This window comes from Pongo pygmaeus, chromosome 8, assembly GCF_028885625.2.
Source record: "Pongo pygmaeus isolate AG05252 chromosome 8, NHGRI_mPonPyg2-v2.0_pri, whole genome shotgun sequence".
NCBI lineage: Eukaryota > Metazoa > Chordata > Mammalia > Primates > Hominidae > Pongo > Pongo pygmaeus.
In genome coordinates, this window is record NC_072381.2 from 29,062,787 (window position 1) to 29,085,437 (window position 22,651).

The 22,651-nt window shown below is 40.8% G+C and overlaps 1 protein-coding gene across 7 annotated transcripts in view; it reads right to left on the reverse strand.

Annotated features, from left to right (window-relative positions):
* MPP7 (MAGUK p55 scaffold protein 7) overlaps window positions 1–22,651 on the reverse strand; it is a 271,223-nt gene that overhangs the window by 27,927 nt on the left and 220,645 nt on the right. For all 7 annotated transcript variants that reach the window (XM_054435739.2, XM_054435731.2, XM_054435735.2 and 4 more), the window contains one exon: window positions 16,907–17,077. In XM_054435739.2, coding sequence (XP_054291714.1) covers window positions 16,907–17,077 — 171 coding nt within the window. The remainder of the gene's footprint in view (window positions 1–16,906; window positions 17,078–22,651) is intronic.

A 22,651-nucleotide genomic window follows, 5' to 3' on the forward strand; every position in this document is an offset into this window, starting at 1 on the left:
GTTTCATTCATCTCAACCAAAGTAACGTAGCCCATTTAAGGTGTCGATAAAATGTTAATACAATTTCTATTTAAGATTTTAAATTTGAGAAAACAGTCACTGTTAACTACAGGCAAAGATTCTTTAATGTTTATCTTAAAAAGGTTAAAAATCTATAGCAAATTCTCAGCTTTAATTTACATAGAAGAAGGTAGACATACACGACACCTTTTCCCCAAATAATCTTGAAATTGGTTGACATTATTGCCTCATTTCATGTAATGTAATTATGAGATGTAGGGTAGTTTCACTGTTCTGTTTCGGATTTTCTTTTTATTCCCCAAATATGTTTAGGTGTTTATGATTTGTAACAAATGTTTATGTATAAAAAACAAAAAGTATATTTTGATTAGAATGCTAACACAGTATACTTTCAAAATTAATTCATAGTTGATGCATACAAGTTTTTCATTCTGTAAATATGGTCCCCCCAAATAATCGACTTTTTTTAATCTGATACAGACATATACCACCAAAAAAAAAAAAAAAAAAAAAGGAAAGAAACAAGCCAGGTACAGCAGTTTGCACCTGTAATCCCAGTTACTTGGGAAGCTGAGACAGGAAGATCACCCGAGACCAGGAGTTTGAGTCCAGCCTGGGCAACACAGCAAGATCCTCTCTAAAAAACGTAACAAAAACAAACAAAAAATAAAACAAAGCTAAATGAGTAGAAAAAGATTTGAGGCCATAACATCAGTGCCTAGAAGCGCACCCAAAACCATACATGCACTAAAAGAATGATTTGAAATACCAGGTATGATGTTCTTATACTGACAAAAAAAAAAAACAAAACCTGTTAATGGCCATGGTCTCAGGCATTGTGTTCTGAACCTTCAATTCTATACTTATTTACATGTTAGTGCACATTCTGAGCGAATGAATAAACATTTACTTGAACAGCAATATGTATTACTATTGTGAAAATAATTACTGAAATCAATGAAATGTGGTATATGTGTGTATTTTAAATGACAGTCATAAAGAATAAGCATATGGATGGGCGTAATCCTATCACTCAGAGAGGCCGAGGCAGGCGCATCACCTGAGGTCAGGAGTTCCAGACCAGCCTGGCCAACACGGTGAAATTCCATATCTCTACTAAAAATTTAAAAATTAGCCAGGTATGGTGGGGGGTGCCTATAATCCCAGTGGGAGAATGGCTCAAACCCAGGAGGCAGAGGTTGCAGTGAGCCAAGATTGGGAGGGGGAGGGGAAGGGGAGGGGAAGGGAGGGAGAGGGGAGGGGAAAAGGAAAGAAAAGAAAAAGAAAAGAAAGAAGAGAAAAGAAAAGAAGGCAGGAAGGAAAACAAAAGAAAAGTAAAAACGAGTGGCAAGCTTATTGAAAGAGCACCATTTTTTCCACGCAGCTACGCTTATATAGACTGACTAAAATACTAATCTCACTCTACTTCAAAACTATGACAAGAATGCAATAAAATTAAGAGGTCAAAATAAAATCATCCCTGAGTGTTCCGTGGCTAAGTAGACGGGGGCATGAGAAACTGCCTTACTTCAGAGTTTGCTCAGAATGGGGCCACCAAGCTCCCAATTCAAAATCTATCCTGTCCACGTCCCCAACTCTCCATTCCCCTTATCCCATTCCACCTTACTTTCTTCCATAGACTTATCGCCCTCTAACAACTATACAAGTGATTTTATTATTTATTACTAATTTATTATAAATATGGTTTTGGCCCATCTTCTCTCATTAGAACATAAATGGCACAAGGGCAAAAATGTTTGTGTGCTCAGAACAGTGCCTGGCATAGCTGGTACACCGTAAAACTCAGTTGAATGAACAGATTTGTGGTTTACGCCCAGAAATGAAGTCTGAAAAGAAATATTTAAGATGACCAACGGCATAAAAAGCCAACTGTGATTCCAATAAAGATCACATTTACCTTTTACATACAAGAGTTATAATTTTAAATCCATCATATTCTCATGAATTTCATTATGACTTTCGGTTTTACAGTTATCTATATAAAATCCTCCAGAGCCAACTCTAATTCCTACAAGCCTTCCATCAAAGTGCAACAAAAGATATGAGAATTCTAATAAACACACTAACACTCACATTTAGTTTCGAGCACTTACTTTTCACTCTGCTTTATGTGGGAGGCTTTGTGTTGTGCCACAGTTTTATGGAAAAATAGTGACAGTCTTATAATAAATGCCTATTTATTCAAATTACCTCTACAAGCAGTCTTTGGGCAGCACATAAGATTCAGCACAAAGGAGAGCAGAATAGTACTGACATGCTCAAGCTAAAAATGTGAAATATACAGAAAGATTTATTATTAGTTTCTCTTGTACCTCCTAACCAGACAGAACAAGTCGCAAATTGTCTGAATATCCACAAGATGAATTTCTGCTCTTGTTTTGGCTTAATCCATGAAAAGTGTTTTAGTTGCTTTTTAACACCCAAGTCTTCTCCCTGCTCCCTCCCTCACCCACAAACACATTATTTGACTTTATTACTTTACTTTTCAAAAGGCTGGGTTTCACTGAAGATAAGACTTGTCATGTAGAAAAATGTACTAAAAGCCTGACATTTGGTTTCAACATACTTTCTAGAAAATACTTTTAAATGCAGAAGGAAATTTAACAGAAACTGTCATTGAGATGTTTTGGTGGCTAAAATGAGGCTTAAGAATAATACATTTTCAAAATGAAGAGAAAATTATAATACTTCTGATCACAGCTCAAAGTCCTCCATTGTTGTATTTTTGCCATGGTAACAACTTGGTCTATTATTATTTCTTGATCATTAAATAAAAGAATAAAAACCGAAGATGGCCGAATAGGAACAGCTCCGGTCTACAGCTCCCAGCGCGAGCGACGCAGAAGACGGGTGATTTCTGCATTTCCATCTGAGGTACCGTGTTCATCTCACTAGGGAGTGCCAGACAGTGGGCGCAGGTCAGTGGGTGAGCGCACCGTGCGCCAGCCGAAGCAGGGGCGAGGCATTGCCTCACTCGGGAAGCACAAGGGGTCAGGGAGTTCCCCTTCCAGGGGTGACAGACGGCACCTGGAAAATCGGGCCACTCCCACCCGAATACTGTGCTTTTCCGACGGGCTTAGGAAACGGTGCCCCAGGAGAGTATAGCCCGCACCTGGCTCAGAGGGTCCTACGCCCACGGAGTCTCGCTGATTGCTAGCACAGCAGTCTGAGATCAAACAGCAAGTCGGCAGCGAGGCTGGGGGAGGGGCGCCCGCCATTGCCCAGGCTCGCTTAGGTAAACAAAGCAGCCTGGAAGCTTGAACTGGGTGGAGCCCACCACAGCTCAAGGAGGCCTGCCTGCCTCTGTAGGCTCCACCTCTGGGGGCAGGACACAGACAAACAAAAAGACAGCAGTAACCTCTGCAGACTTAAATGTCCCTGTCTGACAGCTGTGAGGAGAGCAGTGGTTCTCCCAGCACGCAGCTGGAGATCTGAGAACGGGCTGACTGCCTCCTCAAGTGGGTCCCTGACCCCTGACCCCCGAGCAGCCTAACTGGGAGGCACCCCCCAGCAGGGGCAGACTGACACCTCACACGGCCGGCCAGGTACTCCAACAGACCTGCAGCTGAGGGTTCTGTCTGTTAGAAGGAAAACTAACAGAAAGGACATCCACACCAAAAACCCATCTGTACATCACCATCATCAAAGACCAAAAGTAGATAAAACCACAAAGATGGGGAAAAAACAGAGCAGAAAAACTGGAAACTCTAAAAACCAGAGTACCTCTCCTCCTCCAAAGGAACGCAGTTCCTCACCAGCAACGGAACAAAGCTGGACGGAGAATGACTTTGACGAGCTGAGAGAAGAAGGCTTCAGACGATCAAATTACTCCGAGCTACGGGAGGATATTCAAACCAAAGGCAAAGAAGTTGAAAACTTTGAAAAAAATTTAGAAGAATGTATAACTAGAATAACCAATACAGAGAAGTGCTTAAAGGAGCTGATGGAGCTGAAAACCAAGGCTCGAGAACTACGTGAAGAATGCAGAAGCCTCAGGAGCCGATGCGATCAAATGGAAGAAAGGGTATCAGCCCTGGAAGATGAAATGAATGAAATGAAGCGAGAAGGGAAGTTTAGAGAAAAAAGAATAAAAAGAAACGAGCAAAGCCTCCAAGAAATGTGGGACTATGTGAAAAGACCAAATCTACGTCTGATTGGTGTACCTGAAAGTGACGGGGAGAATGGAACCAAGTTGGAAAACACTCTGCAGGATATTATCCAGGAGAACTTCCCCAATCTAGCAAGGCAGGCCAACATTCAGATTCAGGAAATACAGAGAACGCCACAAAGATACTCCTCGAGAAGAGCAACTCCAAGACACATAATTGTCAGATTCACCAAAGTTGAAATGAAGGAAAAAATGTTAAGGGCAGCCAGAGAGAAAGGTCGGGTTACCATCAAAGGGAAGCCCATCAGACTCACAGCGGATCTCTCGGCAGAAACCCTACAAGCCAGAAGAGAGTGGGGGCCAATATTCAACATTCTTAAAGAAAAGAATTTTCAACCCAGAATTTCATATCCTGCCAAACTAAGCTTCATAAGTGAAGGAGAAATAAAATACTTTACAGACAAGCAAATGCTGAGAGATTTTGTCACCACCAGGCCTGCCCTAAAAGAGCTCCTGAAGGAAGCGCTAAACATGGAAAGGCACAACCGGTACCAGCCACTGCAAAATCATACCGAAATGTAAAGAACATCGAGACTAGGAAGAGACTGCATCAACTAACGAGCAAAATATCCAGCTAACATCATAATGACAGGATCAAATTCACACATAACAATATTAACTTTAAATGTAAATGGACTAAATGCTCCAATTAAAAGACACAGACTGGCAAACTGGATTAAGACTCAAGACCCATCAGTGTGCTGTATTCAGGAAACCCATCTCACGTGCAGAGACACACATAGGCTCAAAATAAAAGGATGGAGGAAGATCTACCAAGCAAATGGAAAACACAAAAAGGCAGGGGTTGCAATCCTAGTCTCTGATAAAACAGACTTTAAACCAACAAAGATCAAAAGAGACAAAGAAGGCCATTACATAATGGTAAAGGGATTAATTCAACAAGAAGAGCTAACTATCCTAAATATATATGCACCCAATACAGGAGCACCCAGATTCATAAAGCAAGTCCTGAGTGACCTACAAAGAGACTTAGACTCCCACACATTAATAATGGGAGACTTTAACACCCCACTATCAACATTAGACAGATCAACGAGACAGAAAGTCAACAAGGATACCCAGGAATTGAACTTAGCTCTGCACCAAGCGGACCTAGTAGACATCTACAGAACTCTCCACCCCAAATCAACAGAATATACATTTTTTTCAGCACCACACCACACCTATTCCAAAATTGACCATATACTTGGAAGTAAAGCTCTCCTCAATAAATGTAAAAGAACAGAAATTGTAACAAACTGTCTCTCAGATCACAGTGCAATCAAGCTAGAACTCAGGATTAAGAATCTCACTCAAAACCGCTCAACTACGTGGAAACTGAACAACCTGCTCCTGAACGACTACTGGGTACATAACGAAATGAAGGCAGAAATAAAGATGTTCTTTGAAACCAACGAGAACCAAGACACAACATACCAGAATCTCTGGGATGCATTCAAAGCAGTGTGTAGAGGGAAATTTATAGCACTAAATGCCCACAAGAGAAAGCAGGAAAGATCCAAAATTGACACCCTAACATCACAATTAAAAGAACTAGAAAAGCAAGAGCAAACACATTCAAAAGCTAGCAGAAGGCAAGAAATAACTAAAATCAGAGCAGAACTGAAGGAAATAGAGACACAAAAAACCCTTCAAAAAATAAATGAATCCAGGAGCTGGTTTTTTGAAAGGATCAACAAAATTGATAGACCGCTAGCAAGATTAATAAAGAAAAAAAGAGAGAAGAATCAAATAGATGCAATAAAAAATGATAAAGGGGAAATCACCACCGATCCCACAGAAATACAAATTACCATCAGAGAATATTACAAACACCTCTATGCAAATAAACTAGAAAATCTAGAAGAAATGGATAAATTCCTCAACACATACACCCTCCCAAGACTAAACCAGGAAGAAGTTGAATCTCTGAATAGACCAATAACAGGAGCTGAAATTGTGGCAATAATCAATAGCTTACCAACCAAAAAAAGTCCAGGTCCAGATGGATTCACAGCCGAATTCTACCAGAGGTACAAGGAGGAGCTGGTACCATTCCTTCTGAAACTATTCCAATCAATAGAAAAAGAGGGAATCCTCCCTAACTCATTTTATGAGGCCAGCATCATCCTGATACCAAAGCCTGGCAGAGACACAACAAAAAAAGAGAATTTTAGACCAATATCCTTGATGAACATTGATGCAAAAATCCTCAATAAAATACTGGCAAACAGAATCCAGCAACACATCAAAAAGCTTATCCACCATGATCAAGTGGGCTTCATCCCTGGGATGCAAGGCTGGTTCAATATACGCAAATCAATAAATGTAATCCAGCATATAAACAGAACCAAAGACAAAAACCACATGATTATCTCAATAGATGCAGAAAAGGCCTTTGACAAAATTCAACAACCCTTCATGCTAAAAACTCTCAATAAATTAGGAATTGATGGGACGTATCTCAAAATAATAAGAGCTATTTATGACAAACCCACAGCCAATATCATACTGAATGGGCAAAAACTGGAAGCATTCCCTTTGAAAACTGGCACAAGACAGGGATGCCCTCTCTCACCACTTCTATTCAACATAGTGTTGGAAGTTCTGGCCAGGGCAATTAGGCAGGAGAAGGAAATCAAGGGTATTCAATTAGGAAAAGAGGAAGTCAAATTGTCCCTGTTTGCAGATGACATGATAGTATATCTAGAAAACCCCATTGTCTCAGCCCAAAATCTCCTTAAGCTGATAAGCAACTTCAGCAAAGTCTCAGGATACAAAATCAATGTGCAAAAATCACAAGCATTCTTATACATCAATAACAGACAAACAGAGAGCCAAATCATGAGTGAACTCCCATTCACAATTGCTTCAAAGAGAATAAAATACCTAGGAATCCAACTTACAAGGGATGTGAAAGACCTCTTCAAGGAGAACTACAAACCACTGCTCAAGGAAATAAAAGAGGATACAAACAAATGGAAGAACATTCCATGCTCATGGGTAGGAAGAATCAACATCATGAAAATGGCCATCCTTCCCAAGGTAATTTACAGATTCAATGCCATCCCCATCAAGTTACCAATGACTTTCTTCACAGAATTGGAAAAAACTACTTTAAAGTTCATATGGAACCAAAAAAAAGCCCGCATCGCCAAGTCAATCCTCAGCCAAAAGAACAAAGCTGGAGGCATCACACTACCTGACTTCAAACTATACTACAAGGCTACAGTAACCAAAACAGCATGGTACTGGTACCAAAACAGAGATATAGATCAATGGAACAGAACAGAGCCGTCAGAAATAATGCCACATATCTACAAGTATCTGATCTTTGACAAACCTGACAAAAACAAGAAATGGGGAAAGGATTCCCTATTTAATAAATGGTGCTGGGAAAACTGGCTAGCCATATGTAGAAAGCTGAAACTGGATCCCTTCCTTACACCTTATACAAAAATCAATTCAAGATGGATTAAAGACTTAAATGTTAGACCTAAAACCATAAAAACCCTAGAAGAAAACCTAGGCATTACCATTCAGGACATAGGCATGGGCAAGGACTTCATGTCTAAAACACCAAAAGCAATGGCAACAAAAGCCAAAATTGACAAATGGGATCTAATTAAACTCAAGAGCTTCTGCACAGCAAAAGAAACTACCATCAGAGTGAACAGGCAACCTACAAAATGGGAGAAAATTTTCGCAACCTACTCATCTGACAAAGGGCTAATATCCAGAATCTACAATGAACTCCAACAAATTTACAAGAAAAAAACAAACAACCCCATCAAAAAGTGGGTGAAGGACATGAACAGACACTTCTCAAAAGAAGACATTTATGCAGCCAAAAAACACATGAAAAAATGCTCACCATCACTGGCCATCAGAGAAATGCAAATCAAAACCACAATGAGATACCATCTCACACCAGTTAGAATGGCAATCATTAAAAAGTCAGGAAACAACAGGTGCTGGAGAGGATGTGGAGAAATAGGAACACTTTTACACTGTTGGTGGGACTGTAAACTAGTTCAGCCCTTGTGGAAGTCAGTGTGGCGATTCCTCAGGGATCTAGAACTAGAAATTCCATTCGACCCAGCCATCCCATTACTGGGTATATACCCAAAGGACTATAAATCATGCTGCTATAAAGACACATGCACACGTATGTTTATTGCGGCATTATTCACAATAGCAAAGACTTGGAACCAACCCAAATGTCCAACAATGATAGACTGGATTAAGAAAATGTGGCACATATACACCATGGAATACTATGCAGCCATAAAAAATGATGAGTTCACGTCCTTTGTAGGGACATGGATGAAATTGGAAATCATCATTCTCAGTAAACTATCGCAAGAACAAAAAACCAAACACCGCATATTCTCACTCATAGGTGGGAATTGAACAATGAGAACACATGGACACAGGAAGGGGAACATCACACTCTGGGGACTGTTGTGGGGTGGGGGGAGGGGGGAGGGATAGCATTGGAAGATATACCTAATGCTAGATGACGAGTTGGTGGGTGCAGCGCACCAGCATGGCACATGTATACATATGTAACTTACCTGCACATTGCGCACATGTACCATAAAACCTAAAGTATAATAATAATAATAATAATAATAATAATAATAAAATAAAAAAATAAAAAAAAAAAAAGAATAAAAACCATATAGCATTATGATAATATAGAAAAATAATATTTTGTATTTTCTCAACAATGTTTATGAAACAGTTTCAAAGCAAGTGTCACTTTTCCCAATGGCTTTGAAAACACTGGGTAAAAAATTATTATCTTTTTTTTTTTTTTGAGACAGAGTCTTGCTCTGTCACTCAGTGGCACAATCTCGGCTCAGTGCAACCTCCAACTCCCAGGTTCAAGTGATTCTCCTGCCTCAGACTCCTAAGTACCTGGGACTACAGGTGCCTGCCAACACATCTGGCTAGTTTTTGTATTTTTAGTAGAGATGGGGTTTCACCATGTTGGCCAGGCTGGTCTTGAATTCCTGACCTCAGGTGATCCACCTGCCTCAGCCTCCCGAAAAGTGCTGGGATTACAGGCATGAGCCACTGCACCCAGCCAAAAATTATTTCCAAGGAGGACTATGATACTTATACTCTTTCCATCTTCCTATACATATACACATTGTAGGAGCCAAGGAAATAAATTCCTATGTATACAACATTTTTATAATCACAAACTAAACAGTAAACAGTTAATTCAGGAATAACCCAGAATTTCCAAAATTTGTGCCCACGGCTTCATTACCTATTTTAGATGATAAACTTCTAGATAATCTAATAAGTGTTTTGAACACTGAGGTTCAAAACCAGTAGAAACCTACTGATATTTGAACATTTCATGTTTATCTTATTATGTTTAGTTAATATGTAAGTCCTCCTCCTCCTCTTCAAGCTTCTTCTTCTCCTTCTCCTTTTCCTCCTCCTCCTCCTTCTCCTCCTTCTTCCTTCCTCCTCCTTCCTTATCCTTCCTCCTCCTCCTCCTCCTTCTTTTAGACTCTATTGCCCAGCCCAGAATGTGCAGTGGTATAACCATAGCTCACTGTAATCTCTAATTCACAGACTCAAGCAATCCTCCCATCTCAGCTTCCCAAGTAGCTGGGACTACAGGCACACACCACCTTGCCTGGCTAATTTTATTTTATTTTATTTTATTTTTTGTAAAGATGGAGTCTCACTATGTTGCCCAGACTGGTCTTGAACTCCTGGCCTCCAGCACTCCTCCTGCCTCAGCCTCCCTCAGCACTGGGAATTCAGGTGTGAGCCACTGCGCCCAGTCTCTTTTTTTATTTTTAGAGACGAGGTTTCACTGTGTCTAGCTGGTCTTGAACTCCTGGGCTCAAGTGATCCTCCTGCCTCAGTCTCCTGAGCAGCCGAGACCACAGGCATGCCCACTATGCTGGGCAATAAATATTTCTTATTAAAACCATACTAGGTGCCAGGAATTGGCCTACATCTTTGCATAGATTATTTTGTTTAACCCTCAAAACAAACCTAGAAAGTAGGTGTTTTTATTATCTCAAATTTTCAGATGAATAACTGAAGCCCAGAGAAAATCTGAATTGTTGCCTTGTCATGTGACTACCGAAGGGCGTCACAGGACTGGAAGGCAGCCATCTTGTCCCAGAAGCCCATCTCTCATCTTCTACATTGTCCTGCCTCCTGCCTCACAGAATATAAAGAGATGGGGATTTCTCCACGTAACAGGCTCTAAGCTTCTGATACTTCCAATGTGCCATACACAATAGCTGAAAGGGTTTCTGAGCAAGGAATACAAAGAAGAAGGCAAATAACCGGGAATACTTCTGAAGGATAGTTACATAAAACCGCGCTGGCCATCACCAGATCCCACTGTGCAGTGTTGTGCTGTACACAGGCCACAATGGGGTAGAGGTGGAATGTTCTGTTAATGTCACCAGGGGGCTGAAATTTCCAAGCCTCCAGCTGTACAGGCATTCTCGATTCTGTAAAGTTTCTAGATCTTTTCTTTAGTAGAACTATTACTAAGAAGTTTGCATTAATATACCATGATTTTCTTCCTTTTTTTTTTTTTTTGAGATGGAGCTTCACTCTTGTTCCCCAAGCTGGAATGCACTGGCATAATCTCAGCTCACTGCAACCTCTGCCTCCCAGGTTCAAGTGAGTCTCCTACCTCAGCCTCCCGAGTAGCTGGGATTACAGGCACCCAACACCACACCTGGCTAATTTTTGTATTTTTAGTAGAGACACGTTGGCCAGGCTGGTCTCAAACTCCTGACCTCAAGTGATCTGCCTGCCTCGGCCTCCCAGAGTGCTGGGATTACAGGCATCAGCCACCGCACCAGGCCCTTCCTCTATTTTTCATATAGAGACACAGGAAATACCATTCGCCTGAAGAGAAAATGTGATCTAACATGACAAAAAGAATAAAATGAATATTCTCCATTAAGTCTGTTCTGTTATAATCCAATTGTTACAGATTTAAGAAATACTGCCTTATACCAGCAATTGCTCCAAAATAGGAAAAGAACATGTTTGGAGCTAAAGAGTTTCAGATAAAGTTAATTTTCCTAGAGGAATTTCAGACTAAAGGCTAATAATCATAACAAATCTGTTGATCAAAACAGACAAGCCAAAACCTGAAATATTGCTGAGCAAATCCTGAACAGCAGAAAGATTAAGAGGAAACCAAAAGTTTCTAAGCCATCATTATAAGGCATACACGAGAAAGCACAAAACTGAAATACAATGCCAAGAGAAGTAGAAAATCAAAATAAATGGCAGCCAATTCACAATCACTAACCAAAGAAGGCAATGGCAACTGCACCCATTCAAACAGAGCAACAAGGGTTTTCCCTGTGTGCGCAGCACCAGACCTCACAGCATCTGCATCTGAACCAGCAGCAATAGGGGAAAAGCAAAATGTACCCTAATTAATCAGGCCAGCAGCAACAGCATCATCTGGGAGCTCGTTAGAAATGCAGACTCTCTGACCCCACCCCAGGCTACCAGATCAGAAACTGCATCTTAACAAGACCCCCAGGTGACCAGAATGCATGTTAAATCTGACAAGCCCTGGAATAGGGTCTAGAAGTCAGAGGAGAAGGGCAGGAGCTCCTCCCTCTGTATATTCTCCAAGACTACCTCTATCTATGGCAATCAAAAAACTATTGAGAGACGATCTCTGAACTCTGAAGGCAGTAGACAGATTATGAATATAACCTTTCCTGGTAAGTGGAAGAATCCCAGGTTGACCATGGGAAATGTGAACAAATTTGAGAGGGAAAGACCAGGAAAATCAGCACTTTAGGAATTTATTGAAAAATTTTAAGGAGCAGGGCAGTGAAATAGTAATGACAGGTGCAGTAAGAAACCCTGCCTAGACAGTGTGCAGAATTAGCGTGTAGGGAAGAGAGAGGTGAGCCCACCAAGTGTGTTGAACTGACCCTAGGGAGACCTACATTGGAAGCTCAAGTTGTAGACATGGGCAGGATTCAAGTGAACATAAACGCTTTCACTAGACTCACATCTAAACTTTCACAAAGCAAGGAGGTATCTGTCAGGAAAATGAATGAACAGTCCTTTAACCAAGGAGATTTTTTAAAAAGTAAGATATTTAGATCCAGCACAGAGTGTCAAGTACTGCCCTAATTTTAAGATTGGAAGCCATAGTCCACAGTAAGATAAGAAGTAGGGTTCTTATCCACCTGCTGGGGTCTGAATCAGTTCTGTAACTTAATGCTTCAGGATCTTAGACAAGTTACCTACTTCTCTCTGTGCTTTAGTTTCTTCATCTGTAAAACGGGGAATAATAAAAGTATTTCCCATGTAGTCATGATGAGGACTGAAGGAAATAATACACTCATAGCCCTTAGTTACTGTTATTACATAGCATGGAGGAAGGACAGGACCCTCTTAAAAACAAGTTAAAATTTAAAAACTTGCTTGAGACTGTTTGAAAGGAGTTGGGAACAGCAGAGGGTAATGAAACATGACAGTTGGATCCAGTTAGATCCATTTGTCCTAATTAGTAGCAGAGAAACCTAAGAAGTTCAAACAGATATTTTGGTTGTCATTGAAGCAATGCAATTAATTATTTACTTAAGGCCTGGAAATCTCTAGAGAATAAGGAAACACTCATTGGCAGAAGCACATATCAAAGGAAATATAAATGTTCACTGACTATGCCACTTGGGAGCATCAGCATTTAGCATCTCCAGTTTAGGACTATGTCGAGGGAATACGCCTGTTGGAAGACAAAGGGGAAATCTCTGAGAATCAGGAATCAAACTTAAGGAATTTCAAACAGGAGACAGAAACAGCAGTCATTGCAATAGGATTGATATCACAGGGCTAAAAAAAAAAGGCTTTAGGATTCTGCTGGGAATGAAAAAATAAAGTGAGAAAAAGGAGGGGACCAACCCAAATACCCATCAATAATACACTGGATAAAGATAATGTGGCACATATACACCATGGAATACTATGCAGCCATAAAAAAAGATGAGTTCATGTCCTTTGCAGAGACATGGATGAATCTGGAAACCATCATTCTCAGCAAACTAACACAGGAACAGAAAACCAAACATTGCATGTTCTCACTTATAAGTGGGAGTTGAACAATGAGAACACATGGACACAAAGAGGGGAACATCACACACCAGGGCCTGCAGGGTGGGAGCAGGGGGAGGGAGAGCATTAGGACAAATACCTAATGCATGCAGGGCTTAAAACCTAGATGATGAGTTGATGGGTGCAGCAAACCACCATATGGCACATGTATACCTATGTAACAAACCTGCACCTCCTGTACATGTATCGCAGAATTTAAAGTAAAGTAAAGAAAGAAAGAAGAGAAAACAATAAAAGAAAAAAAGCAAAGCACTTGGCCCCAAAACAGAGTCCACATTCAATTCAGAATTCAGGTACCAGGAACCCAAAGGCCAAAGGGGAAACAGGACAACTGAAGTGCGTACAATTAATCTCTTTACTGATGATTTTGGCCAGATGAATTTTAGTGCAATCAATGATCACGGATCTGGACAATTAGCATTCAAAGACAGGAGAAGCGAAAATACATCAGGTCATTCTATGATTTTTGGCTGACAATGGAATGTGGTGATATATAATTCTGGGAGCATTATTTTGCCTCAAAAGGTAGCTGGAATGATGCTGTGATGTTCTTTTGTCCTGATGACCCTTTCAACTGCTGACCAGTAGGGCTGGGGTTCCATTACACAGTTTTGAGGAGGCTGATTAAGGCACACCCATGAAGAAAGGCCAAGTTATGTCAGAGGAGTTTAAAGCTTCAGAGAGTTCCAGATCCACTATATCGGGGAAAGCCCACCAGAGCCTATCCCCCGCTGAATACAGCCCAAACCTCTGGACAGTGCACAAAAGACAACAACCTGGGGACTCTGAAAGGCAAACAAAACCAGGCAGAGTGTAGATGGAGTCAAATCTGGAGAGGTGGCCTCCAAGATAATGAAGTTTCCCATTTTATTTTTCCCTCTTGCTATAGTTTCGATGTTTGTCCCCCCAAACTGCGTATTGAAATTTGATCCCAGCATTGGAAGTGGTGCCCAAGGAGAGGTGTTTGGGTCATAAGAGTAGATCCCTCATGAATAGATTAATGCCCTCCCTGGGGTGAGGCAGTGAGTGAGTTTTCACTCTATTTGTCCCCCAAGAAAGCTGGTTGTTAAAAAGAGCCTGACATCCCACCACTCCTGCTTCCTATCTCTCCATGTGATCTCTGCACACACAGGCTTCCCTTCGCCTTCTACCACAAGTCAAAGCAGCATGAGGCCCTCGCCAGATGCCCAAACTTCCAGCTATTAGAAGTGTGAGCCAAACAAATCTTTTTTTTTTTTTATGAATTACCCAATCTCAAGTATTCCTTTATAGCAACACACAACAGACTAACACATGTCTTTTTTTTTTTTTTTTTAATTAGAGAATCTTGCTCTGTTGCCCAGGCTGGAGTACAGTGGTGCAATGTCAGCTCACTGCAACCTCCGCCTCCCCAGGTTCAAGCAATTCTTGTGCCTCAGTTTCCCAAGTATCTGGGACTATAGGTGCCTGCCACTACACCTGACTAATTTTTATATTATTAGTAGAGACAGGGTCTTGCCATGTTGGGCAGGCTGGTCTTGAACTCCTGACCTCAAGTGATCCTCCTGGCTTAGCCTCCCAAAGCGCTGGGATTACAGGCATGAGCCACTGCGCCCAGCCTCACTGCCATTTTATTACGTCTCTCCCCTTGGCTGAGAAGAGGCAACAGGAACAGAAGAGATGTTGCTGTGATCTGTGCTGGTGAAGGAGGCGGCACAGAAGGGACAGTGAGGTGGGAGAGGAGCAGGAGGTCTCAGGTAGCCCCATTGAGCTGGGAAATGCATGTTCTCTCAGCACACCTCTGTAAGGATGAGAAGCAGGGCACTGTAAGCTATAAATAAATTCTTCCTCCTCCTCCTTGAAGAGGCTCAGTATAAATGAATTAGGAGACGTGGACATTATTAATAAAGGAAATTTTGAATTTCTTTTGAAGTATGTGAATATGTGTTTCAAAATAATACGAACAATCTTAATATGTAATGATGCTAGTGTTCACTTCCAGGACCTACAGATGTGAGAAACAGCATCATTTCCCATGAGTCACCCACCATCTCTCAATGAACAGCATGGGTTGTAACCTTTCAAAGGACTCCATCTTACTAAGACGGGATAATTCTCAGCTTCTCCACTGATTCTCATTTCCATAAGTATCATCACGAGTTTATAAAAGAACAATTAACAAGAGTGATATGGTTTGGCTCTGTGTCCCCACCCAAATCTCATGTTGAACTGTAATTCTCAATGCTGGGGGAGGGACCCGTTGGGAGGTAGCCAGATCACAGAGGTAGATTTCTCCCATGCTATTCCCATGATAATGAGTTCTCACGAGATCTGATGGTTTAAAAGTATGTGGCACGTCCCCTGTCGCTCTCACTCTCTCTCCCCTGCTGCCCTGTGAAGCCCGCTCCTGTTTCCCCTTCACCTTCTGCCATGCTTGTTAAGTTTCCTGAGGGCTCCCAGTCATGCTTCCTATATAGCCTGTGGAACTGTGAGTCAATTAAACCTCTTTTCTTCATAAATTACCCAGTCTCAGGTAATTATAGCAGTGTGAGAATGTACTAATACAAAGAGATACCATGCTCTTCTACTCCAAAACTTTTCTAAAATCATTGGCTTTGATCCTGGAAGTTTAAATATCTCTCACTACATTTTTAAAGAAATGCATTGAGGATGAAGTGAAGATACATGGAGCTTGTGGCTACTCACATCTGTGAAGGGTGCACAAGATAGATGCTAGGATGCAAATCTGAGTGAAGGCAATCGATGTTTGTGAAAATACCCACATTCCTTTATTAACTGCCTTTTTATTTTGAGATGGAGTCTTGCTCTGTCACCCAGGCTGGAGTGCAGTGGTGCAATCTTGGCTCACTGCAACCTCCACCTCCCAGGTTCAAGGGATTCTTCTGCCTCAGCCTCCTGAGTAGCTGGGACTACAGGACTGTGCCACCATGCCTGGCTAATTTTTGTATTTTTGTAGAGATGGGACTTCACTGTAGAGATGGGGCTTCACCATGATGGCCAGGCTGGTCTCAAACTCCTGACCTCAAGTGATCCTCCCACCCTGGCCTCCCAAAGTGCTGGGATTAAAGGTGTGAGCCACTGCACCCAGCCAATTATCAACTTTAAAGCGACTTTGCTGACTCTCTAGCTTGAAATATCCTAGAACTCTGCTGTAATACTTTATTTCACTGAAGGTCTAAATGCCATCTGAAGCTTGTACCATGCTGCTGCCTCAAAATGCTTTGAAATGAACTTGCCTTGTGTTCAAAAATATTCACTTCTATTATTTAATTGCCCTGATGTATGCTTCATATATTACAACAGTGTTTGCTAACCCCACTTGACAAAGGTTCCACTAAAACGACAGTACCATTCTTCAGAAATGTCTTAAGTCTCTGCAAGTCAATTAAGCACAAAAAACTAAACTAAAGATTTTGTTTCAGAGACAAGACAAAAGGTGTTCAAGGGGGAGGAGATTTTTAGCTTGAAAACTTCAAGTATGATTCACTTTGAAGAGAAATTCTTACTAGCTCACTTATTTCCTCAGAATTACTCACAGAAACAAGCACTTACCAACCAAGACAACGAGTCTGTATTTCTCATTAGTTTGTCGCCGATACGGTGTCACTTCTTCGTATGTGGGTACGTCAGCTGTGTCGTACTGATCACTCTTCTTGCATTCATACATGGATTTATTTGTTTTCTTATCTTTTCTACTAAGACGAAAACTTCTTCTAAAACCAGCTGCAAATATTAAAATAAATATATTTTTAGTAACATCAACCAAAAAAGAAACCCTCAAAAAAAAAAAAAACCCCTCAGAGCTGGGTTGGATTTTATTTACCATAATATTGGTTTTTTAAAGTTAAAACCCTAACGTTTTAGAGACAGGGTCTCACTCTGTTGCCCAATCTGGAGAGCAGTGGCGCCATCACAGCTTACTGCAGTGTTGAACTCGTGGGCTCAAGCAATCCTCCCACCGCAGGCTCCCAGGCAGCTGGGATTACAGGCACACATCACCATGCCTGGTTAATTTTTAAAATATTTTGTAGAGACAAGGTCTTGCTATGTTGCCCAGGCTGGTTTGAACTCCTGGCCTCAAGCAATCGCCCCACTTTAGCTTCCCAAAGTGTTGGGATTACAGGCATGAGCCACTGTGCCTGGCCTATTCATCATAATATTGTTAGAAATGCATTCAGTAAGAAAAAAATAATAGTACACAATTTTATACAAACAATAACTTATGATAGAATTAATATTTATTTATGTAGTTATAATAATGTAAATTTTATTTGGTTTAAACAATAAAGAGCTCTGTTGAAAAATCATTGAGTAAAATAACTGTATGATAAAGCAAAAGTAAGTCAGAAATCATAATTTATCAAGAACTGATTGGTAAACACATTTGATATGAAAAAGTGAAAAACACTGTAAAAGCATTTTAAATGTAAACAACAAGTTATCTCATTCATGAAACATTAACAAAGTTTCTATTACATCCTAAGCATAACCTCACAACGTACCCATGGCACAGGCAGCATCTATTGTTAAACAAAAAGAAAACTAAATTAGGGAGTGCGTAGTGTAGCATGTGCTTATACGTCAGTCAGGCTGACAGAACAAGGCTCACCCAGTCAACAATTAGTCGGTCTTCAGCAAGTCAGTTAACTTTAACTGGACTCCAGGGGATAGAATAAATGATCAAGCCTCAGGTTCTTTTCTCTAATGGAAATTCTATGCTTTCATAATGTGACACACATGAAATTAAGAAATAGAGCCAGGCACAGTGGCTCATGCCTGTAATCTCAACATTTTGGGAAGCCAAGGAGGGCAGATCGCTTGAGCCCAAGAGTTTAAGACCAGCTAGGGCAACATGGAGAAACCCTATCTCTACTAAAAATACAAAAAAATTAGCTAAGCGTGGTGGTGCACACGTGTAATCTCAGCTACTTGGGAGGTTGAGACAGGAGAATCACTTGAACTCAGGAGACAGAGGTTGCAGTGAGCCGAGATCGCATCATTGCACTCTAGCCTAGGTGACAGAGTAAGACTCCATCTCAAAAACAAAACAAAACAAAAAACCCTTATATATATTTTATACCAGCTGCAAAGTTCAAAATAAAATGCAAGTACATTTTAAAGGTATAAAAATACATTCTCTTCAAAAAGAATATTCATCAACTTTGATAAATAGATAACTTTTTTTTTTTTTTTTTTGAGATGGAGTTTTGCTCTTGTCGTCCAGGCTGGAGTGCAATGGCGTGATCTCGGCTCGCTGCAACCTCTGCCTCCTGGGTTGAAGTGATTCTCCTGACTCAGCTTCCCGAGTAGCTGGGATTACAGGTGCATGCCACCATGCCCAGCTAACTTTTGTATTTTTCGTAGATACGGGGTTTCATCACATTGGCCAGGCTCATCTCAAACTTCTGACCTCAGGTAATCCGCCCTTCTCAGCCTCCCAAAGTGCTGGGATTACAGGCGTGAGCCACCATGCCCAGCCATAGATATCTTTTTTATAAACAGAGGTATTTTGTAACAAAATGAAAAAATGTAATAACTAATTTGTGTGGATTTTAGGGAATATAGTCAGCTGTCTGAATCTGTGGGTTCCATCCATGTGGATTTAACCAATTATGGACTGAAATTTTTTTAACTGCATCTCTATTGAACATGTATTGAGTGTTATTTCATCTGTATTGAGACTTTTGTCCTTTGCCATTATTCCCTAAACAATAGACTGTAACAATTTACATAGCACTTACATTGTATTAGGTATTACAAGTAATCTAGACATGATTTAAAGTATACAGAAGGATGTGCATAGATTACATGCAAGCACACATTTTATATCAGGGGCTTGAGCATCTGCAGATTTTGGTATCCAAGGGGGTCTTGGAACCAATCTCCCATGGATATCATAGGATGACTGCATAAAGGAAATGAATAATTGTTACCATTGGGTTTAAGAAATTAACGGGATTCAAAATAAAGGAAATGTGAAACAATTACCAATGACTAACAATGGCTTTATGTGACTCACCTTATGGATTCAGAGTTTGACAAAAAATTGATCAAGATATTAAGGACAGAGTGACTAAAGTTTATCTGATAACATGTTTCTGTAGTCCTCTAAGAGTCACTCTGATTTTGAGAAGATATTTGAGTTGAGAGAAAAGGTTATTCATAAGGATCTAAAACAAGGAAGACAGTTGTTCTAAAGCTCCTTTACAAAGGTAAAGAGGAGAAGAGAACAAGACAAGTTGTAAACACATGGGTGTCTTATAAGACAAGAGATGACATCTGAGGAAAGCTAGAAGGTAAATACATCCCTCTGGCCCTAGGATGAGAAAAAGAGGTGGGATTCTAAAATCACACGTGCAGAGAGGATTCAAACTTCTATGTAAAGAACCAGAGAAAAAGTTGTCTATTACTCTTTGTTCATCTTGTTTTCTAGGTTGTAGGGAAAGCTTCATAGAACCCAGAAAAGGGACCTTTCTTTTTTTTTGAGACAGGGACTGGCTCTGTTGCCCAGGCTGGAGTGCAGTGGCAGGATCTCGGCTCTCTGAAACCTCTGCCTCCCAGGCTCAAGCCATGTTCTCACCTCAGCCCCCTGAGTAGCTGGGACCACAGGCATGTGCCACCACACCTAGCTCAATTTTTTTTTTTTTTTTGAAGAGATAAGGTTTCGCCATGTTGCCCAGGTTGGTCTTGAAGCCCTGAGCAAAAATGATCCGTCCACCTCAGCCTCCAAAAGTGCTGGGATTACAGGCATGAGACACCGAACCCAGCCACCTTCCTATCACAGACATCACACACTACACCAGAAGTAGCCAAGGTCCTTACAACTACCCCTCATGCTTGAGCACAGTGATTCTCAGACAAGGGTCTCTTCCTAATTGCAGAATTTAGTTATCCCAAACCACCCCCAGCACCTACTCTGTCACTGACGAGTGCTGGCCCAGACTGTAGCCCAGTATTAGCACGGCTTCTGATTTAGCACAAAGATGATACATGAGCTACTCTAAGAACAAAAGTTAGAATGCTGATATTTCACAGCATTCTAATTTCATGTTTCCACAGCTCTTGCCTCGTGAGAGGCAATTACAGGATAAGCAGGTAGAACTATAAATTCCTTTATAATTATTCCCTGTATGGAGGGAGGCTTGCTGTCAAGTCACTACAAACTTTTGGCACAGGAATGGATATAACAAGAACATAAATGCTTCATCCACAGGAAATAACATCCAAAAGTAAAAACCTGACAAATTTCTGATGAGCAAATCACAGCTAAATCTTGAATTTCAATGTGCTTACCTAACTGAGCCTTTAAAATTCACTTAAGTTTTTACTTTCCTTTTTTTTTTTTTTTTTTTTTCTTGAGACAGGGTCTCACTTCGGCTCAGGCTGGAGTGCAGTGGTGCAATCTCAGCTCACTGCAGCCTCCGCCTCCCAGGTTCAAGCGATTCTCATGCCTCAGCCTCCTGAGTAGCTGGGACCACAGACGCCTGCCACCACACCCAGCTAATTTTTGTATTTTTAGTAGAGACGGGGTTTCTCCATGTTGGCCAGGCTGGTCTCGAACTCCTGACCTCAGGAGATCCACCCGCCTTGGCCTCCCAAAGTGCTGGGATTACAGGCATGAGCCACCACACCCAGCCAAGTTTTTACTTTCATCATAAACAATGAAGAGTTGGTGAGGAAAAGAGAAGGTAATCAGATCTCTTAAGGCGATGTTGCACGAGTGTCAAAGATGGGGACCATGTTGTATAGATAGTTGGGTGATGTCAGTTGTGCAAGGCTTGCTACAGAACAGTTGCTTGATAAACGTTTACTGAATGGAAGTAATTTTAAAAGGCAGCAACAAAAACCCTATTATCATTCCTGTTTCATCTGCTTCATGTAAATTTCAACAAAGAAAGCGTGACACATTAGGCATTTTCTAAGAGTTAAAATTCTAAAAGGCGTCAAAAGCTAATGCTCTGCAAACAAGAAAGCCTTAGAGCTGGAAGAAACTCTGGAGGTCATCTGAGTCTGCTCCCCGCCGGGTACAGACGGTGCTGCCATACACTGCACTTGTTCACATCAGTTTTTCAGTAGCAACACCAATCAATTCACACAGGTTATGAAGCTTCAGTGCCTTAATGCACAGGAATTCACACAGGTTATGAAGCTTTAGTGCCTTGAACGATATTTTACAATGCAAACGAGCAAAGGCAGTGAGGTCGCCACAGAGGTTCCATCAGAGCAGCTGGTCACTGATTGTTACCAAGCAGAGGCTGGCAAAGAATCCAGACCAGTACCTAGGCTCTGCTGACTTAGTTCTCTACAAGGCTCATTTCCTCTACTTTAAAATACAGATTATAGTAGTATCTGCCTCACAAGGTGGTTAAGGATTAAATAATTCATGTAAAGCTTTCAGTCCCATCTGTGGCATATGGTAAGTGCTTTACATGTTAGCTACAGATTCATGCTACAATGCCTCCAACTACTTAAAAGAACCTTGAAGGCAGGAGCATGTATCCCCTGTAGTCCCATAGCACGGTGTCTAGCAAAAATAAAAAAAAGCGGGGTGAGGAGGGGAAGTTAAGAGGCTCACTAATTAGTTTCAAATTGACTAATAGTATAAAACAGACAAAATGTTAAAATTAAAGCCAGATTTAAATATGCTAAATAGTGTAGATGCCTAAAGTACCTTATTAAGTATTAAGACATTTTAAATACAACAGAAATAGCCAGGTGTGGTGGCACATGCCTATAATCCCAGCTATTTGGGAGGCTGAGGCACGAGAATCACGTGAATCCAGGAGGTGGAGGGTGCAGTGAGCCAACATTCCGCCACTGCACTCCAGCCTGGGCAACACAGCAAGACCTTGTCTCTAAATAAATAAATAAATAAGTAAGTTTAAAAAATACAACAGAAAGGTTTAGTATGTATTAACTATTTTTTCATTTGTCTTCATAGATACTCTTTCTAGGGATATAGTTATTTGTTACCATATTTACATTGAAACAAAGTATCCTTTCCTTTGGTCTTACTTTTTACTTACTCCGCTGATTCACAAATACATATTAATGCTCATATTTACATACACACACATCTGATATACATACACACATATGCATATATATATATGGAAACATATATACAGGTACATACATATATATGTATACACATACACAGACAGGGTGAGAAGAAGGAAAAATTGCCAGCCCAGACAACCAATAACATAGCCAGAACAAAAGATATAGCAACAGTTATGAAATTCAGAGTATTTATTTGTGATGATTTTTCAGCCTGCCCCATACTCCTAAGGGCAG